Raw genomic sequence first — 24138 nt, 5'->3', positions numbered from 1 at the left:
AGCTCATACTGCTAGTTTTAATGATGCTGGAGCTTAATACTGCTAACACAAATATTGCTGGAGCTTAATTCTGCTAACAGTAATACTGCTGGAGCTTGATACTTCCAGTACTGATACTGCTGAAGCTCATGCTGCTAGGAATATTACAGAGGCTTAATAGTGTTGGAGCTCAATACTGCTAGTACTACTACTACTGGAGCTCAAAACTGTTAGTAGTAATACTGCTGGAGCTTAGTAACACTAATACTAGTGCTGCTGGACCTTAATACCAATACTTCTGGAGCTTAATAGTGTATAGCATAGTACTGCTAGTACTTAATACTGCAGGAGCTTACTACTACTAATAATGATAGTACTGGAGATCAACAGTGCTAATACTAATACTGCTGGAAATTAATGCTGCTGGCACTAATATTGCTGGAGCCCAATACAGCTAGTGCCGCAGTAGATTAATTATGTAGTTCTTAGTGCTGCTAGTACTTGATACTTCTGGTGCTTAATAGTGAGGTATTTAGTACCGATTAAGCTTTAGAGGCTAGGAAGAAACACACACTTCCCAGTTATCTCCCAAAGGTCAAGGGAGCTGAAGCATTTATGTCTCAACTCCTGGCAGGTGTTGCTAGAGGGCTGCTTCCAGGTCATACAGTCCTCAGCACTTCCACAGAAGGGCAGAGAACGCTTTTCAGCCACGCCTCCATCAGGCACACATGCCCACAGCCACCAACACCAGACTCTACTCTGGTGGACCTGCTCTGCCTTCCCTCTCCCAAAGCCTAGGGTTAGTGGCTGCAAATGAAATTTTGTGTGTTAGCTCTTTAAGAGGGTGGCTGTGTCTCTAGCTGTCTCTCCCTAGTGGACAGAAACCCCACTGCTTTTCACAGCTGGATGTTATGTGGGTCCTTTTCCAGTTCTGGTGCTCTTAGGCTGGGTGGGGAAGCCAGACTTGGAATTGAGACACCACCCTTCCCAGGGGGAACCTTCCCAGCTGCTAAAATACCTCTCCAGAACTTCATGTGCCACCCGTAGAGCCCAGCCAGCCCTCTCACGCCTCTGCACTTCCTCCCAGTCTTGATGTGGTTTCTTCTGTAAGTCCTTGTATAAGGCTTGTCTCCAGCTCGTCCTCAGTTCATTGTTCAGGATGATTGTTCTCTAGTTTCACTGTAATGTCAGTTTCATCCTGGGAAGGAGATGAGTGGAGCTTCCATCCAGCCCTCTGCCATCTTGGATCCCTCGCCCCTACAACTCATCCTTATCACCTCTGTACCCATTTCTACCCTCCCATGCTCCCAAAGGCATAACCAGAACTTGTACCTGTCACTTCCACTCATACCCTGTTGACCAGAAACACCAACCACGGGAGAGAAATGGAGTTCTGATTCTGATGGCCCTGGGCCCTGCTGAATTCTGTCACCATGTAGAAGGGGACAATGGTTATACAATTTGATGAGCAATTTCTCACATATTATGCACATTTGTGAGTAGGCCTTAGACTGTATTGGGTGATCTAAACTCTGTGCTTGGCGCAGCCTGGGGGAAGTGACTTGAGAGTGTGTTGCAATAAATAGTCATCATTTCCTGATTATGACTGGGAGGCAGGGACTGTGGGTATGTAACAGCAAATGATTAAAAATGGAACAAAGCTGTTATAGTACATCAAGGAGTCATGAGACCATTTTGACTTACCACAAACAGCAAAATTCAACGAAGATCCTGGAAAGAGGCTTAGGGGGCCACGATGATCCTGCCATCCCTGGCCCTGTTCTGTGTTGGTAAGTATGGGAGAGGGTAGAGGAGCCAATGAGGGTGGTGGTGAGACAGGCTGTGGAGGAAGCTGGTGTTGCTATGACTTGTGGGGTAGGTAGTGGCTTCGGAGGAATAAGCAAAGAACAGAAACTTTCATTTCTAGTTCAATTTTTTAAAAACATTTCATTTATTTATTTTTAGAGAGAAAGGAAGGGAGAGAGGAGTGAAACACTGATATGGAGAGAGACACAGATTAGCTGTCTTTTGCATGCCCCTAAGGACCTGGCCTGCAGTCCATGCATGTGTCATGACCGGGAATGAAACCAGTGGCGATTTTTTTGTTCACAGGTGGTGCTCAATCCACAGAACCACACCTGCTGGGCTCTTTTCTAATTTTCTTTAAATGTATTTTATTGACTATGCTATTACAGTTGTCCCATTAGCCCCCTTTATTCCCCTCTGCCCTGTGCACTCCCTTCCACCCACATTCCCCCCCTTTAGTTCTGTCCATAGGTCATACATGTAAGTTCTTTGGCTTCTACATCTCTTATACTATTCTTAATCTCCCCCTGTCTATCTTCTACCTACCATTTGTGCTACTTATTCTCTGTACCTTTTCCCCCTCTTTCCCCCTCCCCTGCTGATAACCCTCCATGTGATCTTCATTTCTTTGGTTCTGTTCCTCTTCTAGTTGTTTGCTTAGTTTTTGTTTTTGGTTTAGGTTCAGTTGTTAATAACTGTGAGTTTGTTGTCATTTTACTGTTCACATTTTTTATCTTCTTTTTCTTAGATAAGTCCCTTTAACATTTCATAGAATAAGGGCTTGGTGATGATGAACTCTTTTAACTTGACCTTATCTGGGAAGCACTTTATCTGCCCTTCCATTCTAAATAAGAGCTTTGCTGGATAGCTTTACAGTAATCTTGGATGTAGGTCCTTGACTTTCATGACTTGGAATACTTCTTTCCAGCCCCTTCTTGCCTGCAAGGTTTCTTTTGAGAAATCGCTAAAAGTCTTATGGGCACTCCTTTGTAGGTAACTTTCCTTTTCTCTTGCTGCTTTTAAGATTCTCTCTGTTTCTTCCTTTCTTTTCTTTTCTTATTTATTTATTTATTTATTTATTATTTATTTATTTAAATAATTATTCAAGTACAGTTTTCTCCCTTTTACTCCCAATCCAGCCCACCCACCCAACCCTCCCCACTTCCCTCCCATTACCACCCTCCGCCTAGTTTTTGTCCACGTGTCCTTTAAATTTGTTCCTGTAAACCCTTCCCATTTCCCCCTGAAATTCCCTCTTCTCTCCCCTCTGGTCACTGTCAGCCTGTCCTCTATTTCAGTATCTTTGACTATATTTTGCTTGTTTCTTTTTTGTTGTTGTTTAGGTTCCTGTTAAAGGTGAGATCATATAGTATTTGTCTTTCACTGCCTGGCTTATTTCGCTTAGCATAATGCTTTCCAGCTCCACCCAAGCTGTTGCGAAGGGTAGGAGCTCCTTCTTTCTTTCTGCTGCATAGAATTCCACTGTGTAAATGTACCATAGTTTTTTGATCCATTCATTTACTGATGGGCATGTAGGTTGCTTCCAGCACCTAGCTATTGTAAATTGTACTGCTATGAACATTGGGGTGCAAAGGTTCTTTTGTATTGGTGTTTTAGTGTTCTTAGGATATAGTCCCAGCAGTGGAATTGCTGGGTTGAAAGGCAGATCCATTTTTAGTTTTCTCTTCTTATCTTTAATCTTGGCTAATGTAATTATGATGTCCCTTAGTGTGTTTCTCCTTGGGTCCAACTTCTTTGGGACTCTCTGAGCTTCCTGGACTTCCTGGAAGTCTATTTCCTTTGCCAGATTCGGGACATTCTCCATTATTTTTTCAAATAAGTTTTCAATTTCTTGGTCTTCCTCTTGTCCTTCTGACACCCTTATATGACTGAGATGTTGGAAATTTAAAGATGTCCTGGAGGTTCCTAAGCCTCTCCTCAATTTTTTTGAATTATTGTTTCTTCATTCTGTTCTAGTTGACTGTTTCTTCCTTCCTTCTGGTCCACACCGTCGATCTGAGTCCCAGTTTCCTTCCCATCACTGTTGGTTCCCTGTACATTTCCCTTCATTTCATTTAGTGTAGCCTTCATTTTTTCATCTAATTTGCAACCATATTCAACCAATTCTGTGAGCATCCTGATTACCAGTGTTTTGAATGGTGCATCTGATAGGTTGGCTATCTCTTCGTCACTTAGTTGTATTTTTTCTGGAGCTTGGATCTGTTCTTTCATTTGGGCCATTTTTTTTTCCTGTCTCGGGCACCTGTTACGTAGTAAGGGGCAGAGCCATAGGTGTTCACCAGGGTGGGGCATCCCACATTGCTGCACTGTGACACTGTATGTGCGGGGAGGGTCCAAGAGGGGACAATGCTGCTTGCTCCACTCTCTGCCGGATTTCAGTCACTTCCCCTGTTTCCCACAAGCAAATTGGGCCCTTCTGGTGCTGATTGCTGGATGGGTGGGCTTGTGTACTTTCCCAAACCCTGTGAACAAACTCTCCTGTGAGGCTGGGAGTTTCTCCCCCAGCCACAATCCCCACCAGTGTTTTCAATCAGAGGTCTGAGGCTTTATTTCCCTGCATTAAAGCCCTGGGTTGTGTGGTCTGTCTCACTCCCCAGTTGTTCCTCCTGGTTTATCCACACATGAATGTGGGACTGCCCACTCTGCCAGCTGCCACCTTGCTCCAAGTCCTGTCCACCCTGGCCACCCATCTCCGCCCCTCCTACCAGTCTGGATGAACGTTTCTTCCTTAACTCCTTGGTTGTCGAACTTCCATACAATTCGATTTTCTGTTAGTTCTGGTTGTTTTTTGTTTTTAAGTTTGTTGTTGTCCTTCTTTTGGTTGTGGGAGGAGGCACAGTGTGTCTACCTATGCCTGCATCTTGGCCAGAAGTCCCTCACACAGTTTCTCTTTTCTAATTAAAAAAAAATTTTTTTAATCCTTTCCTGAGGATATGCTTGTTGATTACAGAGAGAAAAGGAAGGGGGTGGAGAGAGAACATCAATGTGAGACAGAAACATGGATTGGTTGCCTCCTATTGTGCCCTGACTAGGGACTGAACCCACTTCATTTGATGTATGGGATGACGCTCCAACCAACTCAACCACCTGGCCAGGGCAAAAACTTTCATTTCTCGAATACCTATTACATACCAGAAAAGTGTTGGGGGCCTTACACACATTTTCCTTCATCTATCTGTTTCCCAATCTCAGTCATTATTGAACTGCCCAATGGCATTTTGCCAGATGTACATGATATCTATATTCTTTCATATAAGTGATAGTCTTCTTCACATTGCTTCAGATTTTTATATTATTCTTTTTATGTTCAATGCTATTTTGAAAGGTCTATAAAACACTTCTATTAATGGAAAATCAGTATCACTCATCAAAAATACAATATAGTTGTCAGTATATAGGAAGCAGGGGAAACAATACGATTAAGTTCTAGTAGCTACTGCTGCTTGACTGTAGACACTGGGCCACATTCCCGCCCTGCCCCTGGTCTTTCTTCCTTAGAGATAAAAGTGAATACAATGGGTTGGAGCCCTGGCTAGGTAGCTCAGCTGGTTAGAGCATCATCCCAATACACCAAGGTTGTGTGTGTGATCTTTGGTCAGGGCACATACAAGAATCAACCAATGAATGCATCAATAAGTGGAACAACAAAACAATGTCTATCATCTTTCCCCCTCCCTCTCTCACATCCTCTTCCTAAAAAAACAACACATAAAAAGAAATGGGTTAGAAACTAGCACCTGGCTGCAATATTCTTCCGTGACAGAGACAGAGACAGAGACAGAGACAGAGGCAGAATGAGAAGAGAATGACTTTCTCACAAAATCAGTATTACTTAATCTTGTGTCTTTGTATGACTTCAAGTCATGTTACTTGTCTTAGAGAAATTTTGCGAAATAGTCACATCCCCACATTGCCTGTTGAGGAACTTGATAGTGACTGCTGATGTGACACAGAAAGCCACTTGGCTACTAAGTGAAGCTGAATTCAAAGTCTGGTCTGAACAGTTCCAATGACCCCCAACTTTCCACAGAGTCATCCTGGGAAATTTAAAAGGTCATAGTTTGGAGGAAGTTGGGCAGGAAATACCTAGAGGGGGAATGAAGGGAGTCACGACTGGGAAAACTTCAGGGAGGGAAGTGAACAGTGAATCCCAGGATCTCTGCAGGTGTTGGCAACTTGTTACATAGAGGACCCGACAGTCAAATGGGCTCAGCGGGGCCCGCAATCTCTGCTGCAAATACTCACCACCTGTTAGAATGGCCACCATCAAGAAGGTGTGATACCAAGTGTTGGAGAAGATGTGGAGAAAAGGGAATGTAAATGGGCAAAGCCACTATGGGAGTTCCTCCAAAAGTTACAAATAGAGTTATCATGTGACCCAGCAATTCCACTTCTGGGCATATAGCTGAAGGAAATGAAAACACAATCTTAAAGAACTATTACCCTGGCCAGGTGGCTCAGTTGGTTGGAGCATCATTCTGTATACCAAAAGGCTGAGGGCTTAATCCCTGGTCTGGGCACCTACCTAGGTTGCAAGTTTGACCCTCGGTCAGGGTGTGCATGGGAGGCAACTGATTGATGTTTCTCTCTCATGTCAATGTTTCTTCTCTCTTTCTCTCTCCCCCTCCCCTTCCTCTCTTTGTGTAATCAATAAACATATCCTCAGGTGAGGATGTTTTAAAAAGAGGTATCTGCACCCTTATGTTCACTGCAGCATTATTTACAATAGTGAAAACATGAAAACCACCTAAGTGGTTCACCAATAGATGAGTGGCTAATGAAGATGTGAGATCAATCGATTGACTGATCTAATACACCTTGATTTTAACCATTGATTAAAATCAGTGCAACCTTGATTTTAGCTAGTGAAACAAATGATGCTAGATTTCTCTCATGAACCAAACTGCGCTGTAATGTTTGTGTTGTTATGAGCCAGGAACTGTGTGGTAATTTGTTACGGCTGCCCTAGGGGAGAAACATAAGCTGCAAATTGACACTGATGCCAACTGGGTTCTTGGGGAGGGGGCTGGGACTGCTGGGGAATATGATAATGAGCGGCTCATTTTCAGCAAAAGCCCTGGATGGTTCCTAGGGGACCAGGGTAGATTGAGGACATGGGCTCCAGGCAGGTGTTTATGTCTCATGGATGATTCCCTTTCAGGGCTGTGTGTTGGCCTACCAGACTGCATAACAGACGGTGAGTCTTTCTACAGTGAAACTTTCCTTCTCTTTCATTCCAAATTCCCCATATCCCCTTTCCAATTTTAAAAGCACAGATCAGTGTATCAAACCCAGCCCTGGACTCTGCTTCCTTCCAGAGTCACTTCCCAGGCCCTCCATCAGTGTCTGGCCCAGCTGGGTGGTTCCCACTCACAGTAAGGTGACACTGCAATGCTCAGCTCCTATCGAGAATGTCAAGTTTATTTTTAAAAAAAATAACTCCACCATACAGTTGTTGGAATCTTCTGATACCATAGAGACTGGGACAGAACTTCACCTCACTGATCTACAAAACAGTGATGCTGGAGAGTACACCTGTGAATATTATAGAAGACAGAGCCCCAACAAAAGGTCACCACCCAGTGATGTCCTTCTACTACTGGTGACAGGTGAGGACAGGGTGCTCAGAATGACACATGCTCTTCCTAGGACAGGGTTGAGGGGGAATCCAGAGAAAAAGAGTGGGGTCAGGGGTCTCATCTCCATTGTAGATAGGGAAGGGGAGATGAGAAAAACAGGAACAGAATTGAGGACTGTGGCTTCACCCAGGGCTTGTAGGAGGGAAACCTACTTCCTGGAGTCAGAGCAGAAAGAGGGTGAGAGCAGGTGACTGTCACTTCCCACACTCCCTAAGAATCCTGCAAGGACAGTAAGATTGAGGGGGCACCCAAGGCTTCTCCCATGATTTCTGAGCCTTCCTTCTCTTACAGGGTATTTAGCCAAACCTTCCCTCCAAGGCCACCATAGGGGCAATGTGACTGCAGGAGAAAACATGACTCTGCAGTGCCAGAAGCCCAGACATGTGATTGAGTCTTACATGTTTGTTCTACTGAAGAAAGGAACTCCAACATCCATACAGCTGCAGAATCCAGTAGGGGAGGAGCCAGGCTTTCCCCTTCGAAGTGTGACAGTCAATGACACTGGGAACTACAGCTGTGTGTACTACCAAAAAAGGGCTCCTTTCCTGGCCTCAGTGCCCAGTGATCACTTTGAGATCTGGGTGACAGGTAAGGTTTTTACCATGAGGACAATAGCTGAATTATCTGCCACCTGGAGTATACCAGAGGGAGGCTCTGTCCCTACAAAACTCTGGAGCTTGGGGGAAAAAATCACTTGGAAATAAGAAAGTTAGGGCCAGAACCATGTGGCAGAGTGGACAGGATCTTCTGCTAACAGGGAGTGTGAGTGGTGGGGAATCACAGGAAAGGAGGCTTGGTGGATTCATAATAACCGACCCCACTAAGAAAATAAGATCTAGCCACAAAGTTATTGCCTATCTCCTGGCAGGACACCATTCATTTAGACTAAAGTGTGAATAACATTTCATGGAGTTATACAGTAGGAACTTTAATTCCTTTCCAGACAAACTGAGAAGCTCCAGGAGATCTGTTTTATGTTCATTGTCTACTATTCATGCTTTTTAGCTCTTCTTTTCCTGCCTAGACTTTTTTTAAGGGGTGATTTTTTTTTTACAAGTGATAAAAACACATAATATAAAATTTACCATTTTAACCACTTTTAAGTGCACAGTTCAATGGTGTTAAGTACATTCACATTGTTGTGCTGCAGTCACCACTGTCCACCCACTGTACTCTCTTCATCTTTAAAACTGAAACTCTGTCCCAACCCCTTCCCATTCCCACTTCCCCAGCCCCTGGCACCCACCACTCTACTTTGTCTCTATGAATTTGACTAGTCTAGACACCTCACAGAAGTGGAATCGTACAGTATTTGTATTTTTATGACTGGATTATTTCCCTTAGCATAATGTCCCCAGGGTTCCTCTATGTTGCAGCACATCAGAATTTCCTTTTTTACTTTATTTTTATTCATTTATTTTTAGAAAGAGAGGAAGGGAAGGAAAAAGGGAGGGAAACATCAATGTGTGGTTGCCCCTCATACACCCCCTACTGGGGACCTGGCCTACACTCAGGCATGTGCCCTGACTGGGAATCAAACCGTGACCCTCTGGTTTGCAGGCCGGCACTCAATCCACTGAGCCACACCAGCCAGGGCAGAATTTGCTTCATTTTTAAGGTTGAATGATGTTTGACTGCATAGCTAGACCACATTTTGTTTTTCCATGCACTTGCTTATGGGCACTTGGGTTGCTTCTGTCTTTTGGCTATTGTGAATAATGCTGCTATGAAAATGGGTGTGCAAATATTTCCTTGAGGCCCTGCTTTAAATTTTGCTGCATAAATACCCATACATGGAATTGCTGCATCAGAGGTAATTGTGTTTAATTTTTTGAGGATCCGCCACACCAAATCCATATGTTGAATTCCTGGTGTCCCAATGTGATAGTATTGGGAGATGGGGACTCTGGAAGGCAAATTAAGTCATGAGGGTGGAGACCTCATCCCTGAAATGAGGGCTCTTATAGAAGAGACCCAAGAGAATGCCCTGTCCCCTTCTGTCATGTTCTTTGGGATATCTTTCCTGCTCTACAGTCCATTTGTTTACTCCATTCTCTTTTCTAGGTCAGTGTGAAGGTAGTCAATGTCCCCTCCAGGGATAGATAACTGGGGCAAAACATTCAAGCCACCAGAACCATTTGAGCAAGAAACAGGCATCCATTACTCAGGTAGATGGCCCCATGGTCTGAAAGGGTATAAAGGGAGTTTTGGTTTGCAAATAATTATAATCATTTGGATCTTAGTTGGGCCCTGTAACTAATAACACATTTTCCTACAGATTACTTAGCCTTTCTCTGTCTCAGTTTCTTCATCTGTTAAATGGGGTTGACAGTAAGTAGCACTGACACAATGGACTTGTGATGATATTCTGATGAGTCATTTTCCAAAATCCTTCCCAAACCTGTGTCTGGTGCATAGCAAATACCATATACATATTTGCTGTTACTATCATTATGAACACCCAAAACTTCCCCCTGAGGGAAGTTCCAAAACGGTTCTTGGAACCGTTCCAAGGGAGAACGGTTCCTTCTCCCTCTGAGTTCCAAAACGGTTCTATCAAGAACTACATTCCTGGCCAGGCAGTTCAGTTGGTTAGAGCATCATCCCGATGCATCAACGTTGTGGGTTCAATGCCCGATCAGGGCATGTACAAGCAGCAACCAATAAGTGCATCAACAAATGGAACAACAAACCAATGTTTCTCTTTCTAAAAAAAAAAATTGTATCCCTCTCAAAATAATGATAAGTATTCTTATCATTACTATTAATTACAAAGATTGGTGGGAAATTATGACACCTAAGTTACTCCAGGTTCTAAAAACACCAGGGGTGTATGTATGTCTGTCTCTTTAACTCAGTATAATCACATCTGACAAAGGTAAGCACAGATGAGGTAGTCTTTTCCAAAAGTGATGATAAAGAGAGGGGCAAAATGGGATTCCACTGCTGGGACTCTATCCTAAGAATACTAAAACACCAATTCAAAAGAACCTGTGCATCCCAATGTTCATAGCAGCACAATTTACAATAGCTAGATGCTGGAAGCAACCAAGATGCCCATCAGTAAATGAATGGTACATTTGGTACATTTACACAATGGAATTCTATGCAGCAGAAAGAAAGAAGGAGCTCCTACCCTTCGCAACAGTGTGGATGGAGCTGGAAAACATCACGCTAAGCGAAACAAGCCAGGCAGTGAAAGACAAATACTATATGATCTCACCTTTAACAGGAACCTAAATAACAAAACAAAGAAACATGCAAAATATAACCAAAGACACTGAAATGGAGGGCAGGCTGACAGTGCCCACAGAAGAGAGTAGAGGGAATTTAACGGGACAGTGGGAAGGGTTCACGGGAACAAACTTAGAGGACACAAGGTCATAAGCTAAGGGGAGGATGGTAATGGGAGGGAAGTGGGGAGGGGTGGGAGGGGGGTTGGATTGGGAGTAAAAAGGAGAAAACTGTATTTGAACAATGATTAAAATAAAATAAAATAAAAAGAGAGGGGTAAAATGGGAAGAAAGACATAGTAAGTTGGACCTGCTCTCCACAGAAAAGGGAACTTTTATTTAAAAGTTTTCAGTTACTCAACAACTGGTAATTAATAGATTTTCCCATTCCTCTATTTATTCATGGCATATGAGGGGCCTTGTGGCTTTTTTCCTTGATGGTCATTGAGGAAGACCTCGATGCTGCTGCTTGAATATGCTGATGTAACAGGTGTCCAAGCAAGTGTTGTGAAGCTCAATCTAGACCTTTCCTGTCTTCCTTCAGCCATGACCCAAGACCTGGCAACTGTCACCAGGGCCACAGGCTGAGGAAAAGAGGATGGCAGAGGGGTGTGCTTGGAGAGCAGATGACTGGGTGCAGGTGTACAGATGGATTACTGAAAATGGCCCAGGAGTTCCCCTTTCAGTGTCACCAGGGCCTTTTACAATCCTGTTTCACACAGCTGTTGTAGGACCAGAACTCTACACCTGTTGCTACACCTGTTTGTTGAACTTGCAGAGATGTGAAGGTTATCTGATCAGCCAAGGCAGGAGGCAGAGAGAGTCAGGTGGGTGGCAGTAATCCTGACAGAAAGGAAAGAGAAGTAACTGACTTTGACCTCATTCCTCATTTTCCTTAGACCATTGGTTCTCAAGTCAGTGACAAATGGCAATGTCTGGAGACATCTTTGGTGGCCACAACTGGGGATGTGGGATGCTCCTGGCATCTAGTAGGTAGAGATCAGATGTGCTGCAAAACATCTTACAATGCATGGGACTCCCTCCCCACAAAGAATCATCCAGCTCTACATGTCAATAGTGCAAAAGTTGAGAAATCCGGCAGGAAACCCATGTCTAGTTTCCAGTTAGACACCAGAGTTCTTGGCAGGCACTTTGGGGGTAGACAACGTACTCTCCTCCTATCCCTGAAGCCTCTAATCACCTAAAATATGTGCCCCAAGCCAGTGGCTATTCAAGAAATATTTGCCACCAAACAGCATCATCGGTCTTCAAGGCCACTTGAAGGTCCTTTATTCCAAAGTTCAGTTTGTCTCGTTTTCCAGTTATTCATTATTTCTGAATTTGAACCAGCTAAATGTGGCCCCTGGTTCCAAATAAAACAGAACACAGCAGGCAGGGAGGGTGAGCTGACAGAAGGAGGTTGTGATAAACAGCGTCCCACTTCCTGATGGTGCCCCGAGATGGAAACCAAGGCTAGTTGGACAGAGAAGTGAAGAACCGAAAGCAGGGGTGATAGGAAACAGATGAAATACATGGCTGAGAGTACCCCGTGGACTCCCCATGGCCACTCCCTTCTTTGAAGTAAGAGGTGAAAGAGGGGAGCTCTAGGAACTCGGGGTGTACTTCATCCTCTTCGGTTAACTCCAAGGCAGAGATGTCACAGGTGGGGACAGTGAAGCACTGCAGAGTGATGTGGTGTCACCTCAGCAGAACTAGCGAAGCCTGAATGTGGTTCCAGCCACACTCTGCTACTCACAGGCATGTGACAACATGCTATTCAAGTAAGCGCTTTGAACTTTAGTTTATGGGGTTTTTTTTGTTATGTTTTATTTTAATATATTTTATTGACTATGCTATTACAGTTGTCCCATGTTCCCCCTTCACTCCCCTCCACCCTGTACACCCTCTCCCACCCATATCCCCCCCTTTAGTCATGTCCATGTGTCATACTTATAAGTTCTTTAGCTTCTACATTTCCCATACTATTCTTACCCTCCCCCTATCTATTTTCAACCTACATTCTATGCTACTTATTCTCTGTACCTTTTCCCCCTCTCTCCTCTTCCCACTGCCCTGTTGCTAACCCTCCATGTGATCTCCATTTCTGTGGTTCTGTTCCTGTTCTAGTTGTTTGTTTAGTTTCTTTTGGTTTTGCTTTAGGTGTGGTTGTTAATAATTGTGAGTTTGCTGTCCTTTTACTATACATGTTTTTTCTTTATCTTCTTTTCTTAGATAAGCCCCTTTAACATTTCATAAAATAAGGGCTTGGTGATGATGAACTCCTTTAACTTCATCTTATCTGAGAAGCACTTTATCTGCCCTTCCATTCTAAGTAAGAGCTTTGCTGGATAGAGCAATCTGGGATGTAGGTCCTTGTCTTTCATGACTTGGAATATTTCTTTCTAGCCCCTTCTTGTCTGTAAGGTCTCTTTTGAGAAATCAGCTGACAGTCTGGTGGGAACTCCTTTGTAGGTGACTGTCCCCTTATCTCTTGCTGCTTCTAGGATACTCTCCTTCATTTTTACCTTGGCTAATGTAATTATGAAGTGCCTTGGCGTGTTTCTTCTTGGATCCAACTTCTTTGGGGCTTTTTGAGCTTCCTGGATTTCTTGGAAGTCTATTTCCTTTGCCAGAGTGGGGAAGTTCTCCTTTATTATTTGTTCAAATACGTGCTCAATCTGTTGCTTTTCCTCTTCCCCTTCTGGTACCCCTATAATTCGGATGTTGGAACATTTAAAAATGTCCTGAGGTTCCTAAGCTTCTCCTCATTTTTTTGAATTCTTATTTCTTCATTCTTTCCTGCTTGGTTATCTTTTTCTTCCTTCTGGTCCACTCTATTGTTTTGAGTCCCAGTTTCCTTCCCTTCACTATTGGTTCTCTGTGCATCTTCCTTCATCTCTTTTATGGTAACCTGCATTTTTTCATGTAATTTGCGCCCAAAATCAACCAATTCCATAAGCTTCCTGATCACCAGTGTTTTGAACTGTGCATCTGATAGATTGGCTATTTCTTGGTTGCTCAAAAGGATGAGTCCTGGGGGACTGATCTATTCTTCTGTTGGAGACATGCATCTCTCTCTCTCTCTTTTTTTTTTTCCGGTCTGTTCGCTCTTGTTACAGTGAGGGGTGGAGCCTTAGGTGTTCACCTGGGTTGGGCACCCCAGTCGCTAGATTGTGACATTGTAGATGGGGGTGGGGGTGGGGGCGAGAGGGACAATGGTGGTACCTCCGTTCTCCTGGGATCTCAGTCCCTTCTCTGGGATCCTGGGTTGCACACTCTGCCCTGGCCCACAATGCCGCCTCACTAGGTCTGCCAGCCACCGCTTACACACTCAGGGTCCACCACTGCATCCCAGAAGGCTTACACACTCCCAGTTGCCTTATGCGCCTAGTTCTCCCCAATCTCCACGTGCCGCAACCTGTGCCCGCTCCTCCTCTCAGCCCCTCCTACCGGTCTGGATCAACAGGTCTACTTCAACTTCTTGGCTGTCAGACTTCCATTCAGATAAATTCTCTGTCAGTTCTGGGTGTTATTCTGGCCCTAAATTGTTGTTGTTCTAATCTTGGTTGTATATGGAGGTACAGTGGATCCACCTATGCCTCCATCTTGCTGGAAGTCGGGTTTGTTTTTTTTATAAGTCCACTCTTTCTCTACCCTAATCTCTCTGCACAACAGGATTACAAAACAGCTACATGGCTATGGGGAAGATGAAAGGTTAGGCACTGAAACCACGTTAGGTTGGGTTATTTATGATTTTGTCCTCAGAAGCACTATGGAAAATTGGCAAGATACTTCCTTTGTCCTGGGAACTGCAGCCATATCTGACTTAAAAGAATTTTGCCCAGTTGTATTAGACCAGGTTCTCCAGAAAAATATAGCCAATTGGATAAAATGTTATTTATAATATATACTACATTTAAGAGCTTCGTTTTGAGAAAACTGAAAAGAAAAAAAAACAGAATAGAATAGGATAAGATAGTCATTCGTCACCACCCAGAATTATACTTGTCCACATTTAGTCACATTTGCTACATGTTGTTTTCTTCCCACAAACCAAATCCTTTTCCTTCCCCCTCCAGAAGAAACTTCACTCTGACCTTAGTAGCATCATTTCTGTGCATGTTTCTATACATTTACAATAGAGGTGCACATCTGCAGGTAATATAGAGTTATAAAAATTATACATTAATGGTACACTGTTGTGATGGTTGTTCTGCAACTTGAATTCTGTCTTCTAGATGAAACAGAGTCTGCCAAGAGAACAGAAACACTAGGTAAGAAAAGAGAGACTCCTGGGATACAGAGCCCTTCAAACACAGGGAGAAGCTCCCAGAAAGCTATGTCTTGCTGGGAACATCCTCAGGGATATTTCTGTTTCAGTGATGCCAGAAGATGGTGGTTTAATGCAACATCTTTTAAGGTGGGTGGGGCTGGGGCTCTGCCTACTCAGTATTTGGGTGCCTTCAGAAATCTTTCAATTCCCTGACCCTCAGCTTGTACCTTTGTAAAATGGCCATCATGCTATCTCCCTTCTGGGATCCTTGTGAGTATGAGAGAAATGTAGTGAGTTTCCAGCATATCAGAGAAACACAATCAATGGTAGACACATTTAGGCATCAGAACAGGTCTCAGGGAACCAACTGGGCCTCATCCCTGCTCTCCTCTTACCAGGGACCACTGAAATCATCCTCATTGTCACCTTCACCTCACTCTTCCTCCTTGCAGCCTTCCTCCTCATCTACAAATACACCTGCTGTGGTGAGTTCAGGAGAAAAGTGGGTAAATCTTCTGGGAGAAATGGTGAAACATAATGACCAAGCTAACATCAGAGGGATAATTTGTTCCCTTCTCTTTTTCCATCCCCAGGGGCAGCTCGTAACAGGGCAACGAAATGGTAGGCCACTCAAGAACCCATCAGCCAACACTTCACTTGGCCTTCACCATTTCCTGGACTACTTACCCTTCTTTGTTACATCAACCTTTTACATGCCCCAGACCAGCTCCCACAACCACCCCAGGTCTCCTTCCATGTTCTCTCCTCTCACAACCATCCTCCACGTCTCACTCAATGTCCTTTCCTTGGATTCTTTCCCCCAACCATTTCCTTCTCTTTGGCTCCAAGACCTACCTTCTAGAGCACAGGGTGACTTGGAAACCTGGGGGTGGGGCATTCAAGCTGGGAATAGGTAGAGAGACTGGGGTGGTGACCTTGCTTTTCTCTCTCTACCTTCCTTAATCTCCAATGCTTCATTCTGTTTCTCTCAGCTCCCACTCTTCTAAGAACCCTGAAGTCGTGACAGGTAATCAACATGGAAAAGAAGGTAGTAGTGCGGGGTCTGTGTTTAAATGTGTTTGAATATGTGATGCATGTACAGGTGTGTGGTGTGTACACACATGAGGGTTGTATGCATGAGTTTGCACATGTAGCATGCAGGTGGGTACATACACGTGTGAACATGTACATATATATGCATCCGGTGTAGGTACAATCTGTGTGCTTTTGTGTGTGTCTGTATGTTGTTTGTGCACATGTGTGGTGTGTCACTATATTATACATGCATGCATTAGTGCACACACATGTGTGTTGTGAGAGTACATGTGTGTAGCTGTGTGCATGTGTAGACCTGACCCCTCAATCCTGGGCATGAACCGACAACAGAGTCTTCTCTCTCCCAGATGCGTCTACAGCTATGATGAGCTGCTCTCCTGCCCTGGTGAGTTTCCCATCAGCCCCTTGCTCCATCCAGGCTCTCCACTGCTCCCCCTGTAGATGTATCAATGGTTTGGGCTTCTGCTTTCTTCTGCCCCAACCCTTCCTGTACCTTTCAGGAGAACCCAGTCTGGACTTGTCTATGCTTCTCTGGCCATGGGACTTTCATCCCAAGTCACCTTTGTGAGGACACTTCCCATTCCCTAAATGGGTTGAAGTCCCTCATAGGATTAATGGGATGGCTTAATGAACTCACAGCCACAGAAAGATGGGGGAAATGCCAGGTGTGCCGTAAGCACTCAGTACCTGGAAGCTATCATTATTTTAACTATCTGTGGGACCCCAGGCAAGTGATGTTCCCACTCTGAGTCTCAGTCTCCTCATCAGGACACTGAGGACATAATCTCACCTTTGGTGAAAACATGGTAGGATCCTGCTTTAAAGCACCTGCTTCACTGTACATCACACAGCAGATCCTGCATCCATCATCAGTGGCAACATTCACAGTAGCCCTTACTTTTTCCCTTTGTAACTCAATTTTTGAAAAATTGTGTCAATCCTGGGCCGAATGGCTCTCACTTGGTTAGAGAGTCATCCTGTACACCAAAAAGGTTGTAGGTTTGATCCCTAGTTGGGGTGCATATAGGAGGCAACTGATGGATGTTTCTCACATTGATGTTTCCCATTCCCCTTCCTCTCTCTCTAAAAAATCAGTAAATATATCTTTGGGTGAGAATTTAATAAATACATATTAAAAATTGCATGAACACACACATAAAAGTCACCACTGTAACATGTATGATTCAGTGACATTTGCTACAATCAGTGTTGGGCCACGATGCCCATTATCTAGTTCCAGGAATTTTCATCACCCCAAGAGGAAGCCCCACACCCTTTTAGCAGTTGCTCCCCCATTCCCTCCCCCTCCCTCAGTCCTGACAGTAACGAACATGCTTTCTGTCTCTATGGATTTACTCATACTGGATGTTTTCTACCAACACTCATTTTGGTAGCTGTTTGTATAAATTATCTATTGCTGTGTAACACGTCTTCCCTAAATGTGGTAGCCTAAAGCAACATTTGTTGTCTCACATGCTTGTAGGTCAGCTCTGGAGTGGCTGACCTGGGTCTCTCACTCTGGGTCTCACAGCGCTGTGATGCAGGTGCTGGCCAGGGCTTGACTAGGAGAGGAGTTGCTTCTATGCTCATTCAGGTGGTTGTCAGCAGGACTCAGTTCTTTGCTATTGACCAGAGACCATGCTGGTTGTATGAGCCTCTCCAAAGGGCAGTTGATAATATGGCAGCTGACTTCATCAGTGTGAGTGAGCTGGGGGACAATAGAGAAGTAGGCATGACAGAAAAAGCCGTCCCTCATGACCTTATCTTGAACACGGCCTCCCTTCTTTTATGGTGTGTTTTAGTGTTTGCTCTATTCCTCTCACAGATGTACGATGCTAGGTCCAGCTAACCCTTGAGAGAGGAGGCAAACTCAATTGAGGACTAGGAGACTCTGGGGAAGTCTCCTGGAAAGCTGTCTACCACACTGTTATTATGACTGCTCCATCCTTACCACAAAATCCTCCTCCCTGGGAGATCTAATCCTCTTCTCCTTGCTCACCCTCAGGATGAAGGATCTCAGGAGTCAAGAGCTGAAGAACCTCATGGAGTGATGTATGCTGAGCTGAATGCCAGAGCCCTGAGTGAGGGCCCTTCCAACCAGATGCAGCAACCTCTAGAAACCTGTGTGTATTCGACCCTTAAGATGTAGCCAGGAAGAGATCTGGATCCAGGAAGAACCTCCAACAAGGGGCTGGACAGTGGGCAGAAGCCCCTTGGGGGATGAGACAAATGGAGATGCCTTTCCTCAGATCTCCAGTTTAGGCTTCCTTCTTCTAAAGAAATAAAATTTATATATTTCTAGTAAGATTTATTTTTAGAGGGAAGGGAGGGAGGGAAACATCGATGTGAAAGAGGAACATCAATCAGTTGCCTCTCACGTGCGCCCCAACTGTAAATTGAATTTGCAACCCAAGAGTATGCCCTGGCTGCTAAATGAACCAGCGACCTTTCGTTTTGTGGAATGGTATCCTACCAACTGAGCCACACCAGCCAGGACTATTTTTTTTAAGTGAAAAGTATCATTTACACAGAGTAATATGCCAAGAAATGCCTCAGGTTGGGGGTGAGGAGCAGCAGCACTGTTCATGCCAGGAAGACAAATCATGTCATTAGAGTGTTGGGAATGTCAGCCAGGTGCTCTCAGTCCAACCTCTGCAAACAGAGGAAGGCTGGAGACAGACCCAGTCATGTGGGCAATAATTCAATCAACCACACCTGTTGATGACACTCCACTAAAAATGCCAGATACTGAGGCTAGGGATGCTTCCTGGTTGGTGACCCACCCTCACGTGCCTGGACAGTGGACACATCCTGAGGATATAGGAAGTTTCGCTTTTGGGACCCTCCCAGACTTCATCATGTGTCTCTCTTCAGTTAGCCAGTCCTGATTTGTTTCCTTTACAATAACATTGTAACCCTAAGTATAGCACTTCCTTTGCATTCTTTCAGTGGGTCTAGCAAATTATAAGTGGAGATAGTAGGGACCTCCAAAATTCTCAGCTGTTGGTCAGGGTGGCCTGAGGACACCTGAATTTGCAGCTGGTATCTAAAGCAAGGGCAGTCTTGTGGGCAATGCACCCTTAACCTGTGAGGGCTGTGCTAGCTCTGGGTAGTGTGTACTGAAATTACACTGCAGCTCCGAAGTGGATCCTTTCCCTGACTGGCTTTCAGATCAGACCACCGCCTGGCTGACATGGTGACTACAGCCCCTGAGGATCCTGAGAGGTTGTGCCATTTTTTGCTGGCCCTGGAAACTAGGAGAGAATAATGTGTTGCTTAATGCCACTGAGTCTGTGGTGATATAACACAGTAATAGATAACTAACATGTTCACTCAGGCCCTCTGTGCACCCTTCCTCAGAATGATACCTGAGACAATGCAACATTTCACCACTGGGGGGTGGGGTGAGATAGTGAGGCTTGGAATGATTATCTGGAACAGGAAGTGAATGTGCTTTTGAGACTGAGCTGGGTTCCAATTTTTGCACCTGTCTTACAGGGGTCAGGGAGTTTGTGTGTATAGGGATCAGGGACTGTCAAAGGAGAAATCAGGGACTTGGCCTCTGCAGAGATCAGAGTTTGTACATGGATCAGGGAATAGGTCTATATAGAAATCAGGGGCTTGATCTTACACAAGGATCACAGACCTGGGTATACTGGGATTAACAACTTAGAAAAGAGGTCAGGGACTTGCTCTTGTAGAGAGAGAGGGTCTTCATCTTGTACACAGATTAGGGACTTGGGCTGTTAGGGATCAGTACTTGGTCTGTACAGAGATCAGAAATTTGCTTTGTTCAGGGATCTGGGACTATGTCTATATCACAATCATGACATAGAAAACCATACAAGGGTCCTCGAAAAATTAAAAATAGATCAACACAGGATCTAACAATCCAACTTCTGGGTAAAAGGAAATGAAAACAGGATTTCAATGCAATACATATATGCACTCTGCATTTATCGCAGCATTATTCACAATAACGAAGATGCCCATAAATGGATGAATGGTTAAGATCTCTCCATCTCTCTCTCTCTCTCTCTCACACACACACACACACACATACAAATATTCTTTAGCCACCAGAAAGGAGGATATCCTACCATTTGTGACAATTCACATGGACCTTGAGGACATTATGCTAAGCAAGACACACGAGAGGAAGACAAGTTCTGTCTGATCTCACTTACATATGGAATCTAAAAAAAGTCAAACTTGTAAAAAGGGTGGAATGGTGGTTACCAGGGGATGGAAGTGGGACATAATAACACTCATGTCTCTTAAGGGTATACACTTGTAAGGAGTCATAAATAAGCCATAAGAGACCTAATGCACAGTATAATAAATGTAGACCACAATATTGTACAGTAAGCCCTCACTTAACATCACAGATAGCTTCTGCAACTTTAAGTGACACCACATGAGGAAACCTATTTCATCACAGGCTAATTGGTAGAAACAAGATTTGAGTCCCTAGGCATCGTACCACCCGTTATAACCAAACTACAATGGACAAAATGACACCATTCAAGAACCTGCTATATGCAACTATGTAACGCGATACTTATCCCTACGACCTGGCAAGCATGCTACAATACACGAATTATGAAAATAACACCTTGTACCCCTTAAACTTAACACTTTAAACTCGTGTACACAATGTTACATGTCAAATGTATTTACAGAAAAAGACTACAGGACGTGAATGAGCATGTTACAGATGCCGTTTTAAGTCGTTAAGAATATTAAATTGGTTACACCAAGAGCCAGTTCTGTAAAGAAAAAGAATCCGTGGTATATTTAGGATACTCTTTAGGGGGGCCACAGCGGACGGAGACCAACAGGACCTTTAAACAAACCTAATCAGTGGGGTCTATGGGAGGAGCTAGGGTCTGCGGAAGTTCTTGCACTCCATGCAATCAAAATCGGGAGAACTCTACAGGAAGAATTCTGTTAATAATAAACCTCTATGTTTCACGGTCCCCTTCCCTTAACTTCCTTTCCCTTCTATAAACACTCCGCCATCTTGGCAGGCAGGTTGTGCAAGGGGGTGCGACCCTTTCTTCTTACAGAACAAATCCTTTTAGGTGATGAAACACCTAGTCGATTTCATTATTCAGTGGACGCGCCCAAAGCACCTCAAATCAAAGAACCCCGGACCTCCCAGCGAGGTAGAAGGAGCGGAAACGGGTCCTGAGGTTGCTCCAGCACTGCCCACCCCACCGCGAACCCACCAGAGGCGCCGGCACCACGACGCTGACGGTGTTTCACGTGGCTTACTCCTCTGGGGGATACCCGCTCAGCGGGCCACGGCGGCGGTACTCACCGGTTGGGGGCGCTGTGCTTCCTTATCAGGACGCAAGCGAACCACGCAGCGTAGGGCAGTAGGGTCCCCGGACCCACAGAACCCCGACCGGACTCTCAGGCCTCTCCCAGAACAAACACTGAGGCGGGTGACGCCCAGAGGAGCCCACAGTAGACCCAGGAGACAAAGGAAGCGCGCACGCTCCGGACCGACGTGCGACACTTGCGCGAGGTGAAAGGTTGCATACGAGATGAGCCGCGTGTGGAACGTGGATGGGGGCGGCGTGCCTTGCGGAGCGGCGTGCGTGGGAGGCCGCAGGCAAGTGGAGCGTGCGAAGCAGCCGCGTATTTTGGGATTGGCTTGCGTGAGGAGCACGTGGCGTTCGGGAGACGGAGCTTGCTTAGCGGGACCGTAAGTTGATGACCTTGGCTGGTCCCGGGTTATGCTGCGTCTTACATTCGCTGCCCAGATGGGGCCGAAGTGCACTGATCATCCAGGTCCATGTCTTCCTGCCCGTTAAATGCCCCTGACCCTCCCTGGCACACACTCCAGTATCTTCTTGCCCAGCTCTGTGCAAAAAGAAAAAATCCCCACTCACCCTCAACTAGGGCCTGCCGCTGGGTTTCGGAGACCCCGTCATCATCCCCTTTGGTACTTAAAAGGGTTGGGGAATACTCCCATTTTTTTCCCAGAAGATTTTATTTACTTATTTTTAGACAGAAGGGAAGGGAGGGGAAAGAGGGACAGAAACATTGATGTGAGGTTGTCTCTCACGCGCCCCCTACTGGGGACCTGGCCTGCAACCCAGGCATGTGTCCTGACTGGGAGTCCAACTGGCAACCCTTTGATTCTCAGGCTGGTGCTCAATCCACTGAGCCACACCAGCCAGAGCAGAAACACTCCCATTTTACAGCATTTGAGAACAATGCTTTACATCAAATCCTGTCCGTATTACTTATTGAGTGCCTACTGTGTGCAGAACACCTTTTTAGGCTTGGGGGAGGGTAGATGAGCTCAGGCCTCAGCCCTCATCCTCACTTTAGTTTCAGTAGAAAGATGAACATGTGAGGTAGGATGGAATGAACAGAAATTAGAACCATGAGTGAGCCCTCTTGGAGGTCAGGAAAGGGCCGGGGTCTGAAACTTCCTGGAAGATGCTGCGTTTGACTCAGGACTTGGAACATGGAATGCTCTGTATTAAGAGGAAATTGCAAAAATCAAAGGATGAAGGTGGCAGGGACTGGAAAGGAGTTTGATATGGTGATAGGTACAGGTTTATGTAGGAGTGTGGTGAGCAGGGCCTCGGTGGGAAGTGGATACAAGGGTCCTTTGATCTCTCTCTCTTTTAAAGATTTCATTTATTTTTAGAGAGAGGGGAAGGGAAGGAGAAAGAGAGGGAGAGAAACAACAATGTGGTTGCCTCTCACGCGCCCCCTATTGGGGACCTAGCCCACAGCGCAGGCGTATGTCCTGACTGGAAATTGAACCAGGGACCCTTTGCTTCGCAGTCCAGTGCTCAATCCACTGAGCCACACCAGCCAGAGCTGGCCTCACTTTCAGGAAGTAAATGAGCCAAGATGTCACCAGGTTGTCCCACTACATTAATAATCTTTAAACTATATTAACTTCCTTGTGTTCTCTCCAACACATCCCCTGACAAAAGCAGGTGGAATCATCAGGGAAAGACAAATTCCAAGGATTTTGGAATTTAAAATCCTTGGTGCTTAGGAACCAGGTAAGAAACCCAAGGACCACAACTGAGATGTGTGTTTGCACCAGAAAGATCCAAGGTGGTGCCTGACACCCCTTCCCAAGCAACCTTTTCAGGAACTTTTCTTCATTAGCATACTAAAAGTTACACCCAGGAGTGGAGAGTTAACATTATAATGAGACATGTGATGTATGGCTAAGCATGTCCCAAGCATGTTTTGGAACTGCATGTGCTTTCTTGGAAATCTGAAAATACCCCTCCTTGAAAATCTCAGACCCTGAACCTCCCTAACTATCCCCTCCCAAAAGCATTTAAGACTTTCCTAATTCCCCTGAGTTGGGGAGAAGGGATCTTTAGAGCACAAACTTGTACTTCTCTATTCTTTGATCAAAGAATAAAATTTCTGATCTGTTTTACCCAATACATTTTATTGCTGTGAGCGGTATTGAGCAGAATGACCACAATTTCCAGTCCCTGACTAGCACAGGTTGGTGACAAAGTTACACCATTTGAATAAAGATAGAGTTGGACAGAAATAAACTGATCCAAGTGATATGGAGAAAGTGTGTGCTTTCAAACACACTTCTGTTACCAGTTAGGACTAATCCATTGTAATTTCAAATCTTAGTGACACTCAGAACTCACTTTCCACTGGTGATTTGTTGGAAACATAACTCCTGAAAAAAAATGCACTTAAATAAAAGTCAATTGCAGGACAGGTTGAAATTGAATCAGAGGGCAATGAGCCTGTGTGAGCTTCAAACAAGTTCTGTTATAGCTGTGGAGTGGCCTACAGTTGGAGTTTTTCTACACTTAATCTGTCTTCTCTACAAATCAGTTCATCCAATCATACTAGTCCAGTCTGGGGGACTTGATCCATTTTGTCTCTCAGAAAATGTTTGACAATGTACTCCTGGCCTCCTGCTCAGCTGTTAGTTGCCTCTGCTGAGGTATTGTGTGTCTGAAGAGCTGGCATCTAGTTTGAGATGAATGTTAGGAGTTTTAGTCCTGGCTATTGTGGCTCAGTGGATTGAGCAATGACCTGTAAACCAAAGGGTGGCTGGTTCGATTCCCAGTTAGGACACAGGCCTGGGTTGCGGGCCGGATCCCCAGTAGGG

General features: G+C 44.9%; 1 protein-coding gene across 1 annotated transcript; it reads left to right on the top strand.

Annotated features, from left to right (window-relative positions):
- The first annotated feature begins 1264 nt into the window (after positions 1 to 1264).
- TARM1 (T cell-interacting, activating receptor on myeloid cells 1) lies at positions 1265 to 18367 on the top strand. Its single transcript, XM_036012640.1, has 10 exons — positions 1265 to 1769; positions 6968 to 7003; positions 7125 to 7415; positions 7737 to 8033; positions 14917 to 14952; positions 15350 to 15436; positions 15545 to 15572; positions 15944 to 15978; positions 16355 to 16392; positions 18013 to 18367. Exons 1-10 carry the CDS (start codon positions 1736 to 1738, stop codon positions 18154 to 18156), a joined length of 1026 nt encoding a protein of 341 aa, XP_035868533.1. The 5' UTR covers positions 1265 to 1735; the 3' UTR covers positions 18157 to 18367.
- Positions 18368 to 24138: the final 5771 nt, after the last annotated feature.

This window comes from Phyllostomus discolor, chromosome 12 (assembly GCF_004126475.2).
Source record: "Phyllostomus discolor isolate MPI-MPIP mPhyDis1 chromosome 12, mPhyDis1.pri.v3, whole genome shotgun sequence".
Lineage (NCBI taxonomy): Eukaryota > Metazoa > Chordata > Mammalia > Chiroptera > Phyllostomidae > Phyllostomus > Phyllostomus discolor.
The sequence above is the reverse complement of the archived record's forward strand: the minus strand, read 5'-3'. Positions and strand labels throughout refer to the sequence as shown.